The sequence below is a fragment of the Danio rerio genome, chromosome 25 (assembly GCF_049306965.1).
Source record: "Danio rerio strain Tuebingen ecotype United States chromosome 25, GRCz12tu, whole genome shotgun sequence".
In the NCBI taxonomy this organism is placed as follows: domain Eukaryota; kingdom Metazoa; phylum Chordata; class Actinopteri; order Cypriniformes; family Danionidae; genus Danio; species Danio rerio.
The window spans coordinates 8,492,501-8,512,222 of record NC_133200.1 but is presented as its reverse complement, the minus strand read 5'-3'; the positions used below and the strand labels follow the sequence as shown (position 1 = coordinate 8,512,222).

General features: G+C 44.0%; 1 protein-coding gene across 17 annotated transcripts in view; it reads right to left on the bottom strand.

The window, feature by feature from the left end:
- The window catches only part of dgkzb (diacylglycerol kinase, zeta b), an 84,540-nt gene that overhangs the window by 51,261 nt on the left and 13,557 nt on the right, over window positions 1-19,722 (bottom strand). For 9 of the 17 annotated variants that reach the window (XM_003201397.7, XM_073942745.1, XM_021470621.3 and 6 more), the window contains exons 1-2: window positions 7,863-7,912; window positions 3,316-4,286 (exon numbers count right to left, since the gene is read on the bottom strand). The exons of the other annotated variants lie outside the window; for them this stretch is intronic. In XM_003201397.7, the coding sequence (XP_003201445.2) occupies window positions 3,316-4,241 (926 nt within the window). In that variant the 5' untranslated portion in view covers window positions 4,242-4,286; window positions 7,863-7,912. Of the gene's footprint in view, window positions 1-3,315; window positions 4,287-7,862; window positions 7,913-19,722 lie in introns of those variants that run through there. 17 annotated transcript variants of the gene reach the window in all.

The following is a 19,722-nucleotide window of genomic DNA, read 5'->3' as shown; positions in this document are numbered from 1 at the left end:
GTTTAAAACTTGAACAGTAAATTCTGAATTAAGATAATTTTTCGTATACTGTCAGACAGCTAAAAAATTTCACAAAACGTGTTAAATCAGCCGCACAAAGGGATTGGCATGCTAAAAAAACCTACAAAATTATTAGATATAAAGATTGACATTTATCGTGATAATTATCAATATCGACTGATATGAAAAAAATTATCGTGATCATTTATTTTTGCCGTATCGCCCAGCCCTATATATAGGGCTACGTTTTCAGAATGAGCTTATGTTGCACAGTACAGTTGTAATTATTGCAAATGCACTGTTGATGTTGCTGTCAAAAGAAGTGAAGTTTATGTATAAACTAATTTTGAGAGGAACACGTGCTTATGATTGCTAGCGGCTGGATCCGCATTATCCAATTCACTATGCTCCAATCAGATGTCTCCTAAACTACTATAAATACCCTGGGTTTCATTCCACTACTATCTTCGTTTTGAAGAGTTCCCCCTTCCACCCCTACTCCTCCTTCTTAGATGGGTGACACGGCGGCCCAGTGCGTAGCACTGTTGCCTCACAGCAAGAATGTCTCTGGTTCGGAGTTTGCACTTTCTCCCCGTGCTCACGTGGGTTTCCCCCGGGTTCCCCGGTTTCCTCCCACCGTCCAAAAACATGCAAATGAAGTTAATTGACTAATCCAAATCGGCACCATAGACATGCTTCTAGTATGTAGTTATCTCCAAGAGCAATCACTTAATGTTCATCGTTTACTACAGCAGGGGAGTTCTCGAGATCTACCTGAGCTCAAACTCCCCTCCCGCCTTGCAACGGGAGGGAGCCCCAGGCTCGAGGATCTCATGAGCTCAGGGCTCTCTCCCGGGACAGCATGCCAAACAAGCTTTATAATCAATCATCAGCTAAGTGTGAACTCTTAAAACCAACTTTAAACTACTTTTAACAGAAGACATCCTTTCCTAATGCACCCAAGCAAAGTATTGATCAGCGTTCCTCAGATCAGATCACTATCCTGACCTGTGATTTTTCTAGTTTTAGTTCTAATTTTCGGTCACACTTTATTTTGATGATCCCTTTGTTACATTGCATCGACATGTCAACTAATTCTCATTAGATTATAAGTAGACTGTTAGGTTGGGGTTAGGGTTAGTGTAAAATGACATGTGCTTTCAAAGTTTCTTATAGTCACTTAAATGTCTGTTCAAGAAGCATATCAATCATTAAGCAGACAGTCTACTAATACTCAAATGGACCATCAAAATAAAGTGTTACCTAATTTTCTTCTTATTACCTTGATTAGCTTGCTTAGGTGTTTTTGATTAGGCTTGGGTGTGAACTCTGGAGTTTAGAGATGTAAGAAACCTTGATATAGGTCATGACTTTAAAAACTATCCTCATACGTTTAAAAACACTGCTCAGTATACAGAAGTAAGAACGCAACAAAGCATGACCTGGTTAGTGAAATATACCCTCTAGCTTCCTCTGATCAATATCTGAAGCCATAGTAGATTCATTACCTTCCTTTTATTGAGCTTATAGTGTGCTGAAACTGTCTCAACAATCACATTTTTGGTGTCAGCATTTAGAATTGTGGTATTTTCTTGCTTTCTTAGTTATATTATGTAGCTTGGCGGCACGGTTGCACAGTGGTATGCATTGTCTCTCCACAGCAAGATGGTCGCTGGTTCAAGTCAGTTGGCAACTGGGACAGTTGACATCTCTGTGTGGAGTTTGCATGTTCTCTGTTAGCGTGGGTTTCCTCCGGGTGCTCCGGTTTCCCCCACAATCCAAACACATGTGCTGTAGGTAAATTGAATAAATTAAATTGGCCGTAGTGTATGAGTGTGAATGAGAGAGTGTTTAGGTGTTTCCCAGTACTAGGTTGCATCTGGCATCCGCTGTGTAAAAAATATGCTGGAATAGTTGGCGGTTTATTCCAATGTGGCGAACTCTGATAAATCAGAGACTAAATCGAAGGAAAATGAATGAATGAATTACGTAGTGCATTGTATGCCATTACATTCTAAGGTTTTGTGAGATGCATTTGAACTCAAACTCTGCATTAAAAGACATTAAAATCTTAGGGGAAAGAAAGTTTTGGATGCAGCCTAAGGGGCCAATCACACAGAATGCATCTATGCATCTAAAAACATGAGAACGCAGCACTTGCCATCTTTCTCTCCCATTTCGCTTCCTATCTGACATACTGTCCTATCCACTTAATAAAGACCACAAATAAATCTTTTAATAAAAATGCAATCCATACCTATTCCCTACCCCTAAACCCAACCAAAGCTGTAAATTATTTCCAAAATCAGAGGGGAATATTAGTTGGATAACAATCATGTAAAAGTATATAAACCTAACCTTAAGCCTAAACTTAACATGAATGGTGAAATCAGGTTGGCGCACTTGCCCCACCTCCAAGTTTTTCTGATTGGTCCACTGCTTTGGAACTGACATTTATGAGCAGTGCTGCATATAAAAGTTTCAATTCTTTTTAAAATACTTGACATAGCGTCTAAAAAACACACCGCTCATGTGTGCAACACTTCAATAGATGCAAGATGCAGGGGTTACTTTGCGTTTCTGCTAGTACATTGTGAGCACTTCAGAGCGAACGTTTTCAATTCATTCAAGTGGAAGATTAGCATCAACACTCATGCAATGCATTCCATAAAACTATGGAAAAGTAGTGCACTGGAATGGAAAAATCGATTCTTTAAGAAGCTTGAAGAACAAAAAAATTTAAGAAACTTACTTGTAGACTTAGTAACAGAATTATATAACATTTTATAAACTGCTGCTCACTAATTCAATTCAGTTCATCTGTAATTCTATAGCGCTTTGGCAATGTAGATTATGTCAAAGCAGTAGAAGTCCTAGTAAATTGAAACTGTCAGTCTGAAACTGATGATGTGAAGTGCGTCTTTTTTCCTCACTTATTATAAGTCGCTTTGGATAACAGGGTCTTTTAAATCAGTGTTTCTCAACCACATTCCCAGAAGACCACCAACTCGTATCTCCTTAACCAAACACTCCAGATTCAGATCATTAGCTCATTAGCCGAGACTGAAAGACCTGTAATAAGTGTGACAGAAAAAGGAGACATCCAAAACATGCAGTGCTGGTGGTCCTCCAGCAATGTGGTTGAGAAACATTGCCCTAAATGTTTAACTATAAACGAATGAGTGTTTTTAGAAAGATTTTTGTTCTGTGTACTGTTGCATCTAAAGAAAGTCTACAACAAATGATTCAAATCCTTATCCAATTTGGGAATACAACACGAAATTAGACCCAAACAGCAGAAAATATTTTACATACGACAAGAATCCACTCCAGGACTCCAATCGGGGGTCATAATAAGCCCCCAGGAGAGGATTGAAAGTCGCTGGACCCCTGTAACAGGAGCTTCTTCGGTTAGGCAGCGGCAGGCCTCTTCCAGGCCATGGGCTTCCTGCTTTGGAGATTGTGGAGACCCTCCTACGACGCCTCCTTTGGCTGCTGCGGCAGTAGCGCACATGCGGTCCTGACTCCGCATGGCCATAATGGGACGAGTTCCTCCTGAGGCAGCGCGGGACTCGAATCAGCGGATGGGCCTGGACTCGCTCCGCCACCACAGACAGAGGAAGGCAGTCCTGCTGGCATAAAACACCAGACTCCTTGACCCCCCAGTCTGACCCATCAGCCTGCTCCAGACACTCTTTGCGTATCCTTGAGTATTGACGCTCCTCTGAATGCTCGCTGGAGTCATCACTATCACTGTCACCTTCAGAAAGCAGCACATCTGTGTGACTCCTGAACTTCGAGCTGCTTCCCTTGAGCTCCACTTGCCCTGGGAGCGGACTGCGACCTTCTTCATCGTCTTCCTCTTCTTGAGTCATTTGGATCAGACTGGCTAGCAGCATGGATGGGCCTAGGAGGTGTGTGTCTATATTGCGAAGCTTGCCTACTTTCTTACGGCGCACAGCAAAGCGAGGATTGGCTTTCAGGGTGGTGGTACTTGACCTCCGTCTACCGCTGCTCTTTTGATGTACCGGTTGACTGCTGTTGATTCGGGGCAATGCCTGAAGTTGGACGCTGGATCGGCGCCGCTGGGTTAATGCACTGGATGGGAGGCCGACACTGGAGCGCCGTCGGGCACGGCTGGTTGGCACTGCAATGCTCGGCCTCCGGTGTCGACAGGAGTCATCATGCACACCGTCCCCTGCTTCCTTTCTCTTAAAATGCCGTCGGAAAAAAGTGTCCATGGTGGCTGGAGGATAGCGCTCTCTTTATAAAGTTCCCCCCAGAGGCTGTTGGTTGAAAATTGTAGCCTGTCAGCATAGATTTTAACACCACGCTCTAAGACTACTGAAAGCTTGTCACACTGACCTCCATCGACCAAGATTTAGAGCTAATCCCTAAAATTGAGATGATCTAACTCAACGCTTGCCCGTTCTTTTCAATGTCATCACAAACAGAGACAACTTCTATCTATCTATAATAGATGGCACATCAGGCATCATATAGAAATCTGATCTTTGGAAGTCAATACTAAGTTCATATTTGGATTTCACATATGCAACATATGTCATGAATGCAACTTTTTTTCTGTTTACTTTTTTTTTAACCATTGTAAGTATCAATAAGTACATATGCTCAGCATAATTGAGTATACCCCATTTTGTTAGTGAATATAGGCAATGTACTTTGGTGCATTTAAACAAAACAGATTTATTAAAATAATATTTGTCACCAAACATATTCAGAAATGATAATTTTTTATTTTTTTTAAGGGGTTTTTCCCCTTTGTTATGACAGGTCAATAGAGAATTCAGACAGGAAAGCATTGGGAGCAGAGAGAGGGGAAGGATCGGCAAAGGACCTCGAGCTGGGAATCGAACTCGGGTCGCCATGGGCACGTTGGTGCTACATGTCAGCGCGCAGTACCACTAGGCTACTGACGCCGACCATATTCAGAAATTAAAAGAAAATACAATTAAATTCCAGCAAAATATTGCAAAAATAAATGACAACCTACAAAATTTCAACAGTTTTTCCTCTTTTTATTTTGCTTCTTAATTTTTCCTCTTTTTTTAAATTTGTATTTAATATTTTTCTAAAACATGTAAATTTGGGTGTACTAGTTTTTGGACTGTTATTGTAAGTTATTTCGTTAGATAAGCTTCAGATTTGGCTTCAGTACAGACTAATCTAATATATCTGCACAAATAAATTATTGTATAGCTTCCTATTAAAATATGAATTCAAAAGATGGATATTGTGAGGGGTGTACTTATATATGCTGAGCACTGTATATGTTCAGTATCCTGTGGTCAGCATATACGAGTACACCCCTAACAAATATCTATTTTTTAAATTATTATCTTATATAGAAAGTTTTACAATTATATATTTGTGCATAAAGATTAGATTAGTCAGTATTAAAGCCACATCTGGAGCCAATCGAACAAAATATTAGGGCAAAATCTTAAATAATAATACAAAACAGATGAAAAATCTAAAGAATTCAATAGAATTTAGTTGAAATTTTGTAGTTTGTTATTTGTTTTGCAATATTTTGCTGGAATTTAAGTGTATTATCTTTCTTTTTGTAAAGATATTTGGTGACTAAAATATAATTAAATATAAATAAAATCTGTTTGATAAAATAAGGGAAAAATATTGAGAAACAAAAAATTTTTCTTAAATTTTCTTAAATTTTGAAGTTTGATTTTTATTTATTTATTTATTATTATTTTTTTCCAGTGAATTTTTTTAAAAAATGGAAAAACTCTGTGCGTTTGCATGGTGAAAGCTTCCCCAATCTACTCCCGCATCATTAACTACATGGCGCAGGGGATTGGTTACTGTCATCATGAGCTTGCTCCTCATCAGTTCAAATTCTCTGTGTCATTTTACGCTGTTAAGCTGCGTTGCGTTTTTGGAGGCCCTCCTCCACCCCAGCTCCACCTGGGTTTAGATCTTATCGTAAGATATTTTAGTAGATTGGCTCCAGATTTGGCTTCAGTACTGACTAATCTAATGTATATGCACAAATAAAATATTGTAAAGCCTTTAGAAAATATTAATTTAAATTAGAGATTCCTGAGGGGTGTACTCCTATATGATGAGCACTGTATATTAGATTTCTATATGAAGACCACCTAAAAATAGCATTAATAGTAATTATGGCTCTCTTGTGAACTCCAGTATCTACAACACACCATAAAATATGCTGTTTCTTCAGTAGGAATACTAAACAGGAGTCAATGCTGGTCATTAACTTCATTATGAATGCAGAAAGCACATATTTTTTTCCAGGGGTTTATGCCAGGACAATTTGCCTTCCAAATCATGTTAAAACTACCACAAAGCTAGTTATCCACAAAGGTGCTTTGTAAAGCCACGGGTGATGACATCACGTCATAATGACGTGAACGGCACTCAAGGAAATGAAGCTCTGCTCAGCTCATGAACGTCCTGATTATCACACGGGGATGTCCAGGCCAGATTATAAGGGCTTTCTGACCCTTCAGTAGTGCCTGCCTGTACTAATTATAGCCGCGTAACTAGTCTATCTCATTTGGAGACGGAAATGACCTAGACAAAACTCTCACTGTAAGGCTGCTTTTTATACTGTAAACATCAAATTATAGTTAATTACAGGTAAGCATGCATTACAGTAAAAACCATTTTAGCATAACAAATCCTTGCAAATGCACTAAAAAGAAGCAGAACTATTCTAGCTCACTAAACAGGGTAAGGAAATAACGCTCAACCAAGACTAATTACTGTCAGGGCCATTTGAAGCAATAGCATGTAATTAGTAAAGTGGGTTTCTTTAGATCCATTGAAACCCAAAGTCTGATTAAAGCTCCATCTAAGCCTTCAAAACCGGGACAATGATATCACCTGATTGTTTACCACAGATTAGATTGTAAGTGCTTCTGTCTGTTTACTTTACAATGGGTTTAATTAAAAAAACCAACACAATCTCACGGCAATTCGTAACTTTTTCATTTAGTGGCTAATTCGTATGAATTCGTACGATCTAATTCGTACAATTTAGTACAATTTGCTCATCCCCCAATGACGGTTGGGGTTAGGGGTGGGGTTAGGTGCCACGCTTCCTTTTTTAAATCATACCATTTCGTACGACTGAATTCGTACGAATTAGCCACTAAACTGGCAAAACGTAAAATACTTACGTTTTCTCGTGAGATCACAGCCCTAAACTAACCTGCAGCAATAACACTTAGATAGACATACTGTAGACATATATATAACTTAGAAACAATACATCTATTGCTTATTTGTGTTTAAATTTTAAGTTTAAAGTTTTCTATATCATTTTATTTTCTTAATATTTTTATAGAATTTGTGTTTCTAAATATTGTTTTTGATGCTAGAATTTATAAACGAACTACGTTTGATTTAGAAAGATGAATGTTGACTAATTTAGTTTTTTAGACTAATTTAGACTAATCAGGTTTTCCTGATTGTTTAACTTCAATTCTAATTAAAATCATCCAATTTAAAACGTTAAACTAAAAAAAAGCATCTATAACTTCTAATATTATCATTTTTTTTACCAAGTTTTTATTTTACTTCCATTCATACTGAAATAATCATAATAGCTCATAATATAATAACTATAATCATCGGTTTGCACTATTAAGCTCCATTTAGATGTTTGCTGTTCAATACACAAAGCGTAATGCATGTGAAAGGATACAGTTTCCTAATAGTACACTCAGTGTCACTATATTAAGTCTGAACATAATGCTAAACATCAACATACAGTACAAACGCATACAATCAAGTTGTAAATCTCTGCATTTCTACTCATTTTTCAGTCAATATCCAACAACAAACAAAGATACGACCTGAGAGTTCAGCTGCCGTCTCCTTCCCTGACCGTGAACTGGCTCACAGTGAGCTGACAGAGGAAGTCCACAAGATGAACAGGTGAGAGAGCCTCCCCCAACACACACACACACACACACACACACACACACACACACACACACACACACAGATGAAGTACGCAACTCAAGCCTACAGGAAGAGAAGCCTTGCATCCACTCACAAACAACAGCGCTCACTAGGAAGCAGCAGCACACATCACAGAGGAAAGAGCCATCGACTAGGCAGGAGGTTGCCGGTAGGAGGGAAAACAGGGGTGCATCCAAGCCTCCGGTTTAAAATAATGACCAATTATCAGCTTAACGCTGGGAGTTTGTGCAAGACGTACAAGCGCCTGCTGCAGCTGTCACTATCTAGAGTTCTGCATCATGTTATACACACTATAAAAAGATATAAGTTGACTTTATTTATTTAAAAATAACTATTTATTTAATATTATTTAATGAACACTCCACTTTTTTAGAAAATAGGCTCATTTTATACTGTAACTCGCCTAGAGGTAAACAGTTGAGTTTTGACCAGTTTGAATCCATTCAGCCGATTTACGGGTCTGGGAGAACTTTTAGCTTAGCTTAGCATAGATCATTGAATCGGATTACACCATTAGCATCTCGCTCAGAAATGACAGTTCAGATCATTTTCCTGCTGAAAGTTTGACTCTTCTGGGGTTACATTGTCTACTAAGTCTGACAGAAAATAAAAAGGTTGCTATTGTCTATATGGCTATAGGAACTATACTCACATTTTGGCACAATAATCTAAGAATTCAGCTGCTGTACCATGGCTACAGCATGCCTAATGATCACACGGCAGAAAATTGGCTAATATCTGTCAAGATAACTTTTTCATATACCATATTACATATATCACAACACGCATAACCATGATTACACAGGTAAACATAGAAACTAACCAATTTATCTGCTGCAAATTCTACAACTACACAAAATATGCGCCATTCAAGTTAGAAGTTACCTCGCTGGGTACTATTTTTTGTAAAATCACTATGCCTGCTTCAGCAATAGTACAACAGCAAAGTTCCTTACTCTGGTCCTTGGTCTAATCCAATTCAATGATATATATTAAGCTAAGCCAATCACAATTATTGGTGGATTGGAGAGATAGTGATAGACCCAATTTGGTGGGAGGCTATGATGGGTAAGGGCCGATGGAGGGAATGTGGGCAAGACACCAGGGTTACACCCCTACATTTTACGAGAAGTGCCATGGGATTTTTTAATGACCACAGAGAGTCAGGACCTCAGTTTAATGTCTCATCTGAAAGACCGTGCTCACTGACAATATAGTGTCCTCTTCAGTATACTGGAGCATTGGGACTCACACAGACTGCAGGTTGAGCACCCCCTGGTGGCCTTACTAATACCACTTCCAACAACAACCTGGTTTTCCCATGAGTTCACCCATCCAGGTACTGACCTGGCTCAGCCCTGTTTAACTTCAGTGACTGGCCAGTCTTTGGCTCCAGGGTAATATGTCTGTGGCCGTATCCATCAATATAACTATTTCATATACCATATCACATACATCACAGCCCTTTACAACACACATAACCATGATTACACAGGTAAACCCACCAACTAACCAATTTATCAACTGCAATTCTACAACTACACAAACTTAGTGCCATTCACGTTAGAAATTACATAACTGGGGATTACTTGCTGTAATATCACTGCCTGCTTCAGCAATAGTACAACAGCAAAGTTCTTATCCTACAAATCTTATTCATATCAAATGTTGAAAATAGCAACCTTTCGTTTCATGCTGATTTTAGTACAGGATGTAACTACAGATGCTAATGGTCTAATCCAATTCAATGATCTATGCTAAGCTAAGCTAAAAGTGCTCCTGCCAGACCTTGAGTTGGGCTGAATGTAATGTGCATCACAATCATGAGGGAGGGAGGTCTCTCCACACCACCACCAGTGTGCAGCATCCACAGGACAACAACACCAGTGCCAATTATAGGTGGATTGGAGAGATAGTGATAGAGCCAGTTTGGTGAATGAGGATGATTGGGAGGCCATGATTGGTAAGGTCCGATAGAGGGAATGTGGCCAGGAAACGTTCGAGGTTACTAAAGTAACCCTTCGTTCCCCGAGGAGGGGAACGGAAGCACTATAAGTGGATTTGATTGTTAAAATCCACGTATGGGAGATTCGGTTCAGAAGCTACTCGTCTGAAAGAGTATTGAACGGGCCAATTAAGAATGAATTGGCAGCGCAAGCCTGCGCAGGTGAGCGGCATAAGCAATCAACTGAGTATAAAAGCTCACCTGGCGCCAGCAGACGCTATCCTTTTTAAGCTGAAGAGACTTTTAACAGCTAAGGGACAGTCATTATGGCGACGGAGTATAGTGCTTCCGTTCCCCTCCTCGGGGAACGAAGGGTTACTTTAGTAACCTCGAACGTTCCCCTTCGGGGGGAACTTCAGCACTATAAGTGGATTTGATTGTTAAAATCCACGTATGGGAGCCCATTGAAAGCGCCATAATGACTGCACCTTACCAACACCCACCATGAGAGAGCGGTCAGGCAAGCGTGACGCACCCAGATCACGAGAGGCGTGGTCCTCCAACGTGCCCATGGCCCTAACTTATCCTACTTCAAAAGAAGTTTTACGGAATAGGTATCTTTTTTGGGAGTCGCTAGCGTCTAGATAATTCTAGGAATACACGACAGTACGTTGGGAAGCGTGCCATCCCAGTAGGGAGGACGCTGCGGAGACCATCCGCACCCAATAGGGGGAAACAAATGGAATTACATATGGACTAACCCTGAAAAGGGGGAGTGCGCATAAGAAGGTGGTTAGCAGATAGGGAAAGCACGGGTCCGCCCAGGGGGGGAACTTAACCGTGGCGGAAAAACATATGGGGATCACCAGCGGGGATCGGCCATAGCAGGCACCTATACCCAAAACGCGGGCTGACCAGCGGGCAGACCTACTACGTAATGGGCCAGCAAGTGACTCCTCCGCTGAGTCAGTGCTGGGGGCCTCGAAGGAATCTGCAGGGCTCACCGAATGGGGAACTTTACTGACAGACAGGAGGGTGCACATCTCTCCGTGTTAGGGAAAAAAAGGCACCGCAAGCGTGTACAACACCTACCGAGTTGTTTCCTCAATCACCAAAGGTACCTAACACCCTTGAGGAAACCGGCTCCACTCGCAGATTATAAAATCTTGCAAATGTGTTGGGTGTCGCCCAGCCCGCAGCTCTACAAATGTCCGCTAAAGAGGCGCCACGCGCACACGCCCAAGAGGATGCAACGCTCCGAGTGGAGTGCGCATGCACTCCTGGGGGGCGCGGCTGGCCTCTGCTCAAATAAGCACATGAAATGGCCTCCACAATCCAGTGGGATAAACGTTGTTTATACACGGCACTTCCCTGCTGCCGTCCGCCATAACAGACAAAGAGCTGCTCAGAAGATCTAAAGTTCTGAGTACGGTCCACATAAATGCACAGAGCGCGAACTGGACAAGTAAGGACAGGACTGGGTCTGCCTCCTCTGGGGGCAGCGCTTGCAGGGTTACTACCTGATCTCTAAAAGGAGTGGTAGGAACTTTGGGCACATAACCCGGGCGGGGTCTCAGAATAACGTGAGAAAATCCCGGCCCAAATTCCAGGCACGAGTCACTGACCGAAAATGCCTCCAGGTCCCCGACCCTCTTAATGGAGGCCAACGCGACCAGCAGAGCTGTCTTCAGGGACAGAATCTTAAAGATACTGTATCGAGTGGCCCGAAGGGATCAAATCGCAGGCTCGTGAGAACGAGGGCGAGATCCCAAGAGGGCGTGAGAGGGGGGCGAGTTGGATTAATTCGCCTAGCGCCTCTGAGGAACCGGATGATGAGGTTATGCTTTCCCACGGTGCCGCCAGCCACCGCGTCATGGTGAGCGGAGATGGCAGCAACGTAAACCTTGAGAGTGGAGGGCGACAGCCTGCTGTCCAGCTTCTCTTGAAGGAAAGAGAGCACAACACTGATCTGGCAAGATCGGGGGTCTTCTCTGCGAGAGACACACCACTCAGTGAATAGACTCCACTTCAGGGCGTAGGCGCGCCTCGTGGAGGGGGCTCTAGCCTGAGTGATGGTATCAACCACCGCGGGCGGCAGGTTACCTAAGTCTTCCTCGCGTCTATGGACCACACGTGGAGGTTCCAGAGATCGGGACGAGGGTGCCAGACGGTGCCTTGTCCCTGAGAAAGTAGGTCGTCTCTCAAAGGGATCTGCCAAGGGAGGGCCGTCGCGAGGAGGGAGAGCTCTGATATCCAGGTTCGGTTGGGCCAGAGGGGCGCAACTAACAAAACCTGCTCCTCGTCCTCCCTGACCTTGCACATTAACTGCGCGATCAGGCTCACTGGGGGAAACGCATACTTGCGTATGCCCCGAGGCCAGCTGTGGGCCAGTGCATCCGTGCCGAGAGAGCCCTCGGTCAGGGAATAAAACAACTGGCCATGAGCGTTCTCGGGGGAAGCAAACAGATCGATCTGGGCCTCCCCGAATCGCGCCCATATCAGCTGGACAGACTCGGGGTGGAGTCTCCATTCTCCAGAGTGAATCTGCTGCCTTGAGAGCACATCGGCTGCACGGTTGAGCATACCTGGGATGTGAATGGCGCGCAGCGACTTCAGCCGCAGGTGACTCCAGAGGAGCAGACGGCGGGCGAGCTGAGACATGCGGCGAGAGCGCATACCCCCCATGCGGTTGATATACGCCGCCGCCGCCGTACTGTCCGTCCTGACCAGCACGTGTTGCTGCCCCAGCACCGGAGAAAAACGGCGGAGAGCAAGGAACACTGCCAACAGCTCTAGGCGATTGATGTGCCAATGCAGCTGGGCACCTACCCACAGGCCCGCAGCTGCATGCCCGCGACACACGGCTCCCCAGCCTGTGCTGGAAGCATCTGTCGAAACAACAACATGACTGGACGCCTGTCCCAGAGGCACACCGGCCTGCAGGAACGAGGGTTCGTTCCAGGGGCTGAGGGTGCGGCGACACAGCGCAGTAACAGAGACTCGGTGTGTGCCCGCATGCCATGCGCGTCTCGGAACTCGATCTTGAAGCCAGTGCTGAAGTGGTCTCATATGGAGCAATCCGAGCGGCGTGACGGCCGCAGCGGAAGCCATATGCCCCAGGAGCCTCTGAAAATATTTCAGTGGGACCACTAACTTGCTGTCGAGCTCCCTCAGACAGTTCAGCAGCAGGCGAGCGCGCTCTCCGGAGAGGCGCGCTACCATGGTGACCGAGTCCAGCTCCATCCCGAGAAAAGAGATCCTCTGCACCGGGGCGAGTTTGCTCTTTTCCCAGTTGACCTGCAACCCCAATAGGCGGAGATGCCGGAGCACCTCGTCTCTGTGCGCAGTCAATTGCTCCCGAGAGTGGGCTAAAATCAGCCAGTCGTCGAGATAATTGAGTACGCGGATGCCCGCAAGCCGCAGAGCCGCTAGGGCACCCTCCGCGAGTTTGGTGAAGACCCGCGGAGACAGAGAGAGCCCGAAGGGGAGGACCTTGTACTGCCATGCTCGACCTTCGAACGCAAACCGCAGAAACTGACGGTGGCGTGGAAGAATGGAGACATGAAATACGCGTCCTTCAGGTCTATGGCTGCAAACCAATCCTGAGGACGAACGCATCGGAGGATGCGCCTCTGCGTAAGCATTCTGAACGACAGCTTGTGAAGGCAGCGATTCAAAACGCGCAGATCTAGGATTGGCCGTGACCCACCGCTCTTTTTGGGTACGATGAAGTACGGGCTGTAAAACCCGCTCTCCATCTCGGCTGGAGGTACCGGCTCGATTGCACCTTTCGCCAGGAGGGCAGCAATCTCCTCTCGCAAGACAAGGGCGGACAGGGGATAGACCCTGGTGAAATACACGCCCGTAAACCTGGGAGGCCGTTTGGAGAACTGTAGTTCGTAGCCGAGTCTGACCGTGCGTATGAGCCATCGCGAGGGGCTGGCCCGTGCTAACCAGGCAGGCAGAGCCCTCGCTAATGACGTCATCGCAGCAATCGTTGACGTACCCGCGGAGGGGCAGCGAGGAGCGGGTGTGCTGATCCGGGGAGCGCGAGGGTCCCACAGAAGAGCTGGAGGAGAGCGATTCGCTCTGGCTCCGCACCCTGACTCCGGAGGGGGGGCTTGGGGGCTGGGAGAAGGGAGACCGTCCCCCCAGCGCCCGTGAGCCGCTGGCGGAGCATGCAGACCCTGCGAGCTGAGAGGCGGCGCGTCCCAGGCTGGCAGGGCCTGCAGTGCCCGTGAGCCACTGGCGGAGTGCACCGAACCTACGAGCTAGAGAGCTGAGCTCAAACTGGCAGATTTCGGGCTGTCACCTCTGGAGAAGTGGAAAAGTGCCCTTTCATTTCATGGCAGTAAAAAGTGCCGTTGGAAATGGCACCCCGCCCTCCAGCGGGGAAAGAGCAAGTTCCCTCCTCTCCAGATGACCTGTCCCAGGGACGCTTCGCGGTCCGTTGCCAGACTTAGCGGCGTTCCGGGCAGGGGGAGTGGCCTGCTTCCGAGGTGCTCGACGCGCTCGCTTCGCCAGAGGCGAGTGCGGGGGCGGTGCAGCTCTCGTAGGCGGGCGCCTTCGGCGAGGAGCAGGTATGGATGGCACGGCGGGCGGAGCGGGCTTACGGGGCCGCCGATTAGACATCACCCATCAGACTGCTCTCTCACTGCCTCGAATTCCTGGGTGAATTCGCAGACTGTGTCGCCGACTAGCTTGGGATATGGGCGAGTCAAGAAAGCGGACTTTGTCAACTTCGCGCATATCACCAAGTTTTGTTAGAGGTGGGGCTTCTGGACCACTAGTGTGGACATCGTCCTCCCCAGAGCACACGCAGCGGACTTAGTAGTCCGAAGAGCTTAGTCGGCTGCGGTGCGAAGCTCATAGGCCTGGGTTGGACCCACCCTCGTGCAGCTCAGCCAGCGCCTGCGCTTGGTAGCGCTGGACGGTGGCTATCGCATGCAAGGCGGATGCAGCCTGGTCCGTAGCTTTGTAAGCTCTAGCTCCGAGGGAGCCGAAAACTCACAGGCTTTGGATGGGAGACAAAGCAGACCCCGCCAAGAAGAGGCGCTGTGCGGATTAACCACCATAGCACACTCAACCTGAGGAATCGCCACATACCCCCTGGCTGCTCCACCACCAAGAGTGGTGAGGGTGGAGGGACACGCAGCACGAGCAGAAAAAGGTGCTCTTTAAGACCGCGCGAGCCTACTGTGCGTCGCCGGGAAGAAGGGAACGCCCCTCTAGTCGGTCCGGCCGCGGAGCTGGGGGATAAACCATCTCCAACCCACGGCCAAAGCAGCCCGGGAAAGCACGGCTAACACGTCCGTTTCAGTATCCGTTTTGACAGCGCTCACCTGCCCGAAGGGGGCGAGCGGGTCCGGATCATCGTCGGACAATGAAAGCCCACCCTCCGATGTCGCGGAGGACATCTGATCTCCGGTGACAGCGAGCGTGAGAGCTACCATCTGATTAGACGGATCACTCCCAGCGCCCGAAGCTTGGATGGAGCGCTTGGAGGAGCGAGAGGTCCGCGAGCCCTTAGGCGGCGGATTATCTCTCGCTGGAACCCTCAGATCTGCCCGAGCGCCCGCTGCAGAACAGGAGGCGACTGGGGCGGCTTGCTCTCTCACGAGAGTTTGCCGCGATCTCAACTGCGCGACGGTCATGGCATCGTAGTGACGACATGAACCCCGAGCACCACATTAACATGCTGGACCCCCAAACATGTAATGCAGTGATCGTGCCCATCATCCGGAGCCAGGAAACCCCCGCAACCAGAAACGCACAGTCGGAGCACCGTCCTGAAAAGGACGTGCTGCACGACTGTGTTGCTCTTTTAGGATGCTTTGCAACAATACGCACCGCTCTGGAGGACCGGACCCAAAGGGACGCCAGGCAAGGGAGAAACCCAGCTCGACCATCTGCCGCTGCGTGGACTCGCTCTGGACCGGGAGACACTCGTTCGCTCGAAGTGGCTGTAGACAGCAGGAGGAACCCTCATGAAGCTCGATCAGAAAAGTCTCTGAAGCGAAAAGGATAGCGTCTGCTGGCGCCAGGTGAGCTTATATACTCAGTTGATTGCTTATGCCGCTCACCTGCGCAGGCTTGCGCTGCCAATTCATTCTTAATTGGCCCGTTCAATACTCTTTCAGACGAGTAGCTTCTGAACCGAATCTCCCATACGTGGATTTTAACAATCAAATCCACTTATAGTGCTTCCGTTCCCCCCGAAGGGGAACCATGCTTACACCCCTACTCTTTTTGAAAAATGCCATGGGATTTTCTATGACCACAGAGAGTCAGTACCTCAGTTTAACATCTCATGCGAAAGATGGCGCTCACTGACATTATAGTGTGCCCTTCACTATACTGGGGCATTAGGACTTACACAGACCACAGGTTGAGCGCTCCCTGCTGGCCTCACTAACACCACTTCCAACAGCAACCTGGTTTTCCCATGAGGTCATCCATCCAGGTAATGACCAGGCTCAACCCTGTTTAACTTCAGTGAGTGGCCAATCTTGGGTTGCAGAGTGATATGGCTATAGCCGTATCCATCAATATAACTATTTCATATACCATATCACATACATCACAGCCCTTTACAACACACATAAATATGATTACACAGGTAAACCCACCAACTAACCAATTTATCAACTGCAATTCTACAACTACACAAACTTAGTGCCATTCACGTTAGAAATTACATAACTGGGGACTACTTTCTGTAATATCACTGCCTGCTTCAGCAATTGTAAGCCAGCAAAGTTCCCATCCTACAATTCTTATGCATATCAATGTAGAAAATTGCAACCTTTCGTTTTATGTTGGTCTTAGTACATGATGTAACTACAGATGCTAATGGTCTAATCTGATTCAATGATCTATGCTAAGCTAAGCTAAAAGTGCTCCCGTCAGACCTGGAGTTGGGCTTAATGGATTCAAAACTGGTCAAACTCAACTGTCCAACTCTAGGGGAGCTTTAAAATGAGACTATTTTCAAACAAAAGATGCGTGTTCTTTTAAGTTAATGAACTATGGGCATAATTATAAAAATGTTCAAGTGTCAAAGTTATAACAGGTTAGCCAATCGCTTTTTAACAGTGTATACACCATTATTTACAGGACAGCAGGTGCTTTATAGGAACACAGTTAATGGTTTTGCGATGTTTATCTCCCTCACAAACACTCTGCGAAGCTGCTTCTGCTTTTGGACAAACCGTTGCGCCTGTTGCTTAAGAAAAAGAGGACATTGCACCCTTTCTGGCTGGAAAACAACCTGCGACATGCAACACCCACAGCTGTGAAGATGATTTGTGAAGTTTAACCCACAGCTTCTTGGTTGTTGTTTTTTTTTGTAACCATTGTAAAGCTAATCATAAAGACGATGGCTTCAGTGAGGACACCTTGCGTCTATTCACGTCTCCTAATAGGATGACAAGGCGAGGCCACTCCACCCCAAAAGCACAATACGTGTCATTTCCATTTCAAGGCCTCTTTTTTGCTGTTGCATTATGGATCACGGCATAATTGAATATCAATTCGGCGACCTATAACGAACATCGGGGATTTGTTACGCCAGGGGTTGTTTATTGGCAATGCTGGTGGTCAATAAGAGACACTTGAGTGTTTTCTTGGGTGCACTTTTTGTTTTTTTTGGCGACTCTGTGTGGAAGTAATTACTGTCTTTTAAGTGATGCGGGGAAAGAGATCTGTGGCCGTTACCATGGAGTGGGACATCATGGCAACCAAACCGGCTTAGCTGTCCCTTAGTCACTGTGTAAACTTCGCTTGGTATAGAAAAACACCTCTGGTTGAAATTAATCATGTGTTAATTTCAACTTTTATTGATATTTGAATGTGAATTATATCATTGTAGGTAACTGGTGGTTAAAGCCAACATCAGAATTAGCAATACACTTTCTTTAATGTATGTTATTGATTTTAAATCAACAATATGCAGTTGAAGTCAGAATTATTAACTCCCCAGTTCATTTTTTCCCCAATTTCTGTTTAACGGAGAGAAGATTTTTTCAGCACATTTCTAAACATAATAGTTTTAATAGCTCATCTCTAATAACTGATTTATTATATATTTGCCATGATGACAGTCAAAATTATATTATACTAGATATTTTTCAAGACACTTTTATACTTTTATATATTAATATGACATTTAAAGGTTTAACTAGGTTAATTAGGTGAACTAGGCAGGTTAGGGTAATTAGGCAAGTTATTGTATAATGATGGTTTGTTCTGTAGACAATCAGGAAAAAAATATAGCTTAAAGGGGCTAATAATTCTGTCCTGAAAATGGTGTTTAAAAAAAATTATAACTGCTTTTATTCAAGAAGAAATAAAACAAATAAGACTTATTCCAGAAGAAAAAATATTATCAGACATACTGTGAAAATTTCCTTGCTCTGCTAAACATCAACTGGGAAATATTTTAAAAAGAAAAAAAAAATCAAAGGGGGGCTAATAATTCTGACTTCAACTGTACATTTAGCCTTTGTAATCTTTTATTACTGGCGGTTCATTCCGCTGTGGTGACCCCTGATAAATCAGAGAAGTTGAAGGAAAATTAATGTATCTTTTATTAGATTTTTGATAGAAGTTTATGCACACACGCATTTGTAAATGTAACACTTTCAATCAGCTAGGATGTGTTAAATTGATTAAATATTGATTAAATTAATCAATGAATGCAAGAAAAGTATGGTTTCTATTGTAAAAAATGTATAATTTTTTAGCATTGTTAATAATTTACCAACAAAACTATTAAAGACTATTAAATCTATACTCTAGTATAAATATAAAAATACATGAATAAATATATTATTTTAAAAACTAATAAAACTATAAAAACCACAACCACACTATAACAATAATACAAACTAAAATAAAAGGAATTACAAATTATTAAAAGAAAAAACTAAATTTAAACAATAAATAAAAATACAATAGTTACACAGTGATATTAAAATGACCCTGCTGGAGATTTCCAAGGAATTAAAGACATTTAAAAATATTAGAGTATTATTATTGCCGTTTTACTTTAGCTTTGTCCAAATAAATCCAGCTTTGGTGAACATAAAAACAAGAAGTGACTCCTAACTCTAATAAATCAGTTGATTTGGCAGAAGATATTTTGATCTCATAGCATTAAGTAACAGTTCATTATCTCTACTATTTTGTTTACTACTGTATATAAAGAGAAATGAGAGAAAGTCAACTTTTAAGTCAGCATGAAATCAAAACAACATATTTGTTTCTTTCTTAAAATGCATTTCTGGTATTGTTGCATCAGATTCGTTCATCTAAATTATTATTATTATAAACATTTCCCTCTGCATTTTCTTCAGATTTTTTTTCTGAGCAAATCTCTGATGCTGCAGGAACTTGAATTAGATTAAAACAGAAACGGATGGCAATGCCACCACCTGCTGGATAACGCCAATAAAACCGATGCATTAATTAAATATTAAACTGCATAAACAATGCAGAATCGCATTTAAAAAGAGAAATGATACAAACTGAGCATTAATATTTAGTAATATTTACCTGCCTTATAAATCTGTCAAATATATATAATAATGGCAATAAAACCAATGCATTAATTAAAGTTAGACTCTACACACATTGCAGAATCCCAATTAAAAAGAGAAGGGATGGAAATTGAGCACTAAAATGTAGAAATATTTACCTGCCCTGATAAATATATGTAAAGTATATAGATTAACGGCATTAAAACCAATGCATCAATTAAATATTACTCTCTATAAACATTGTAG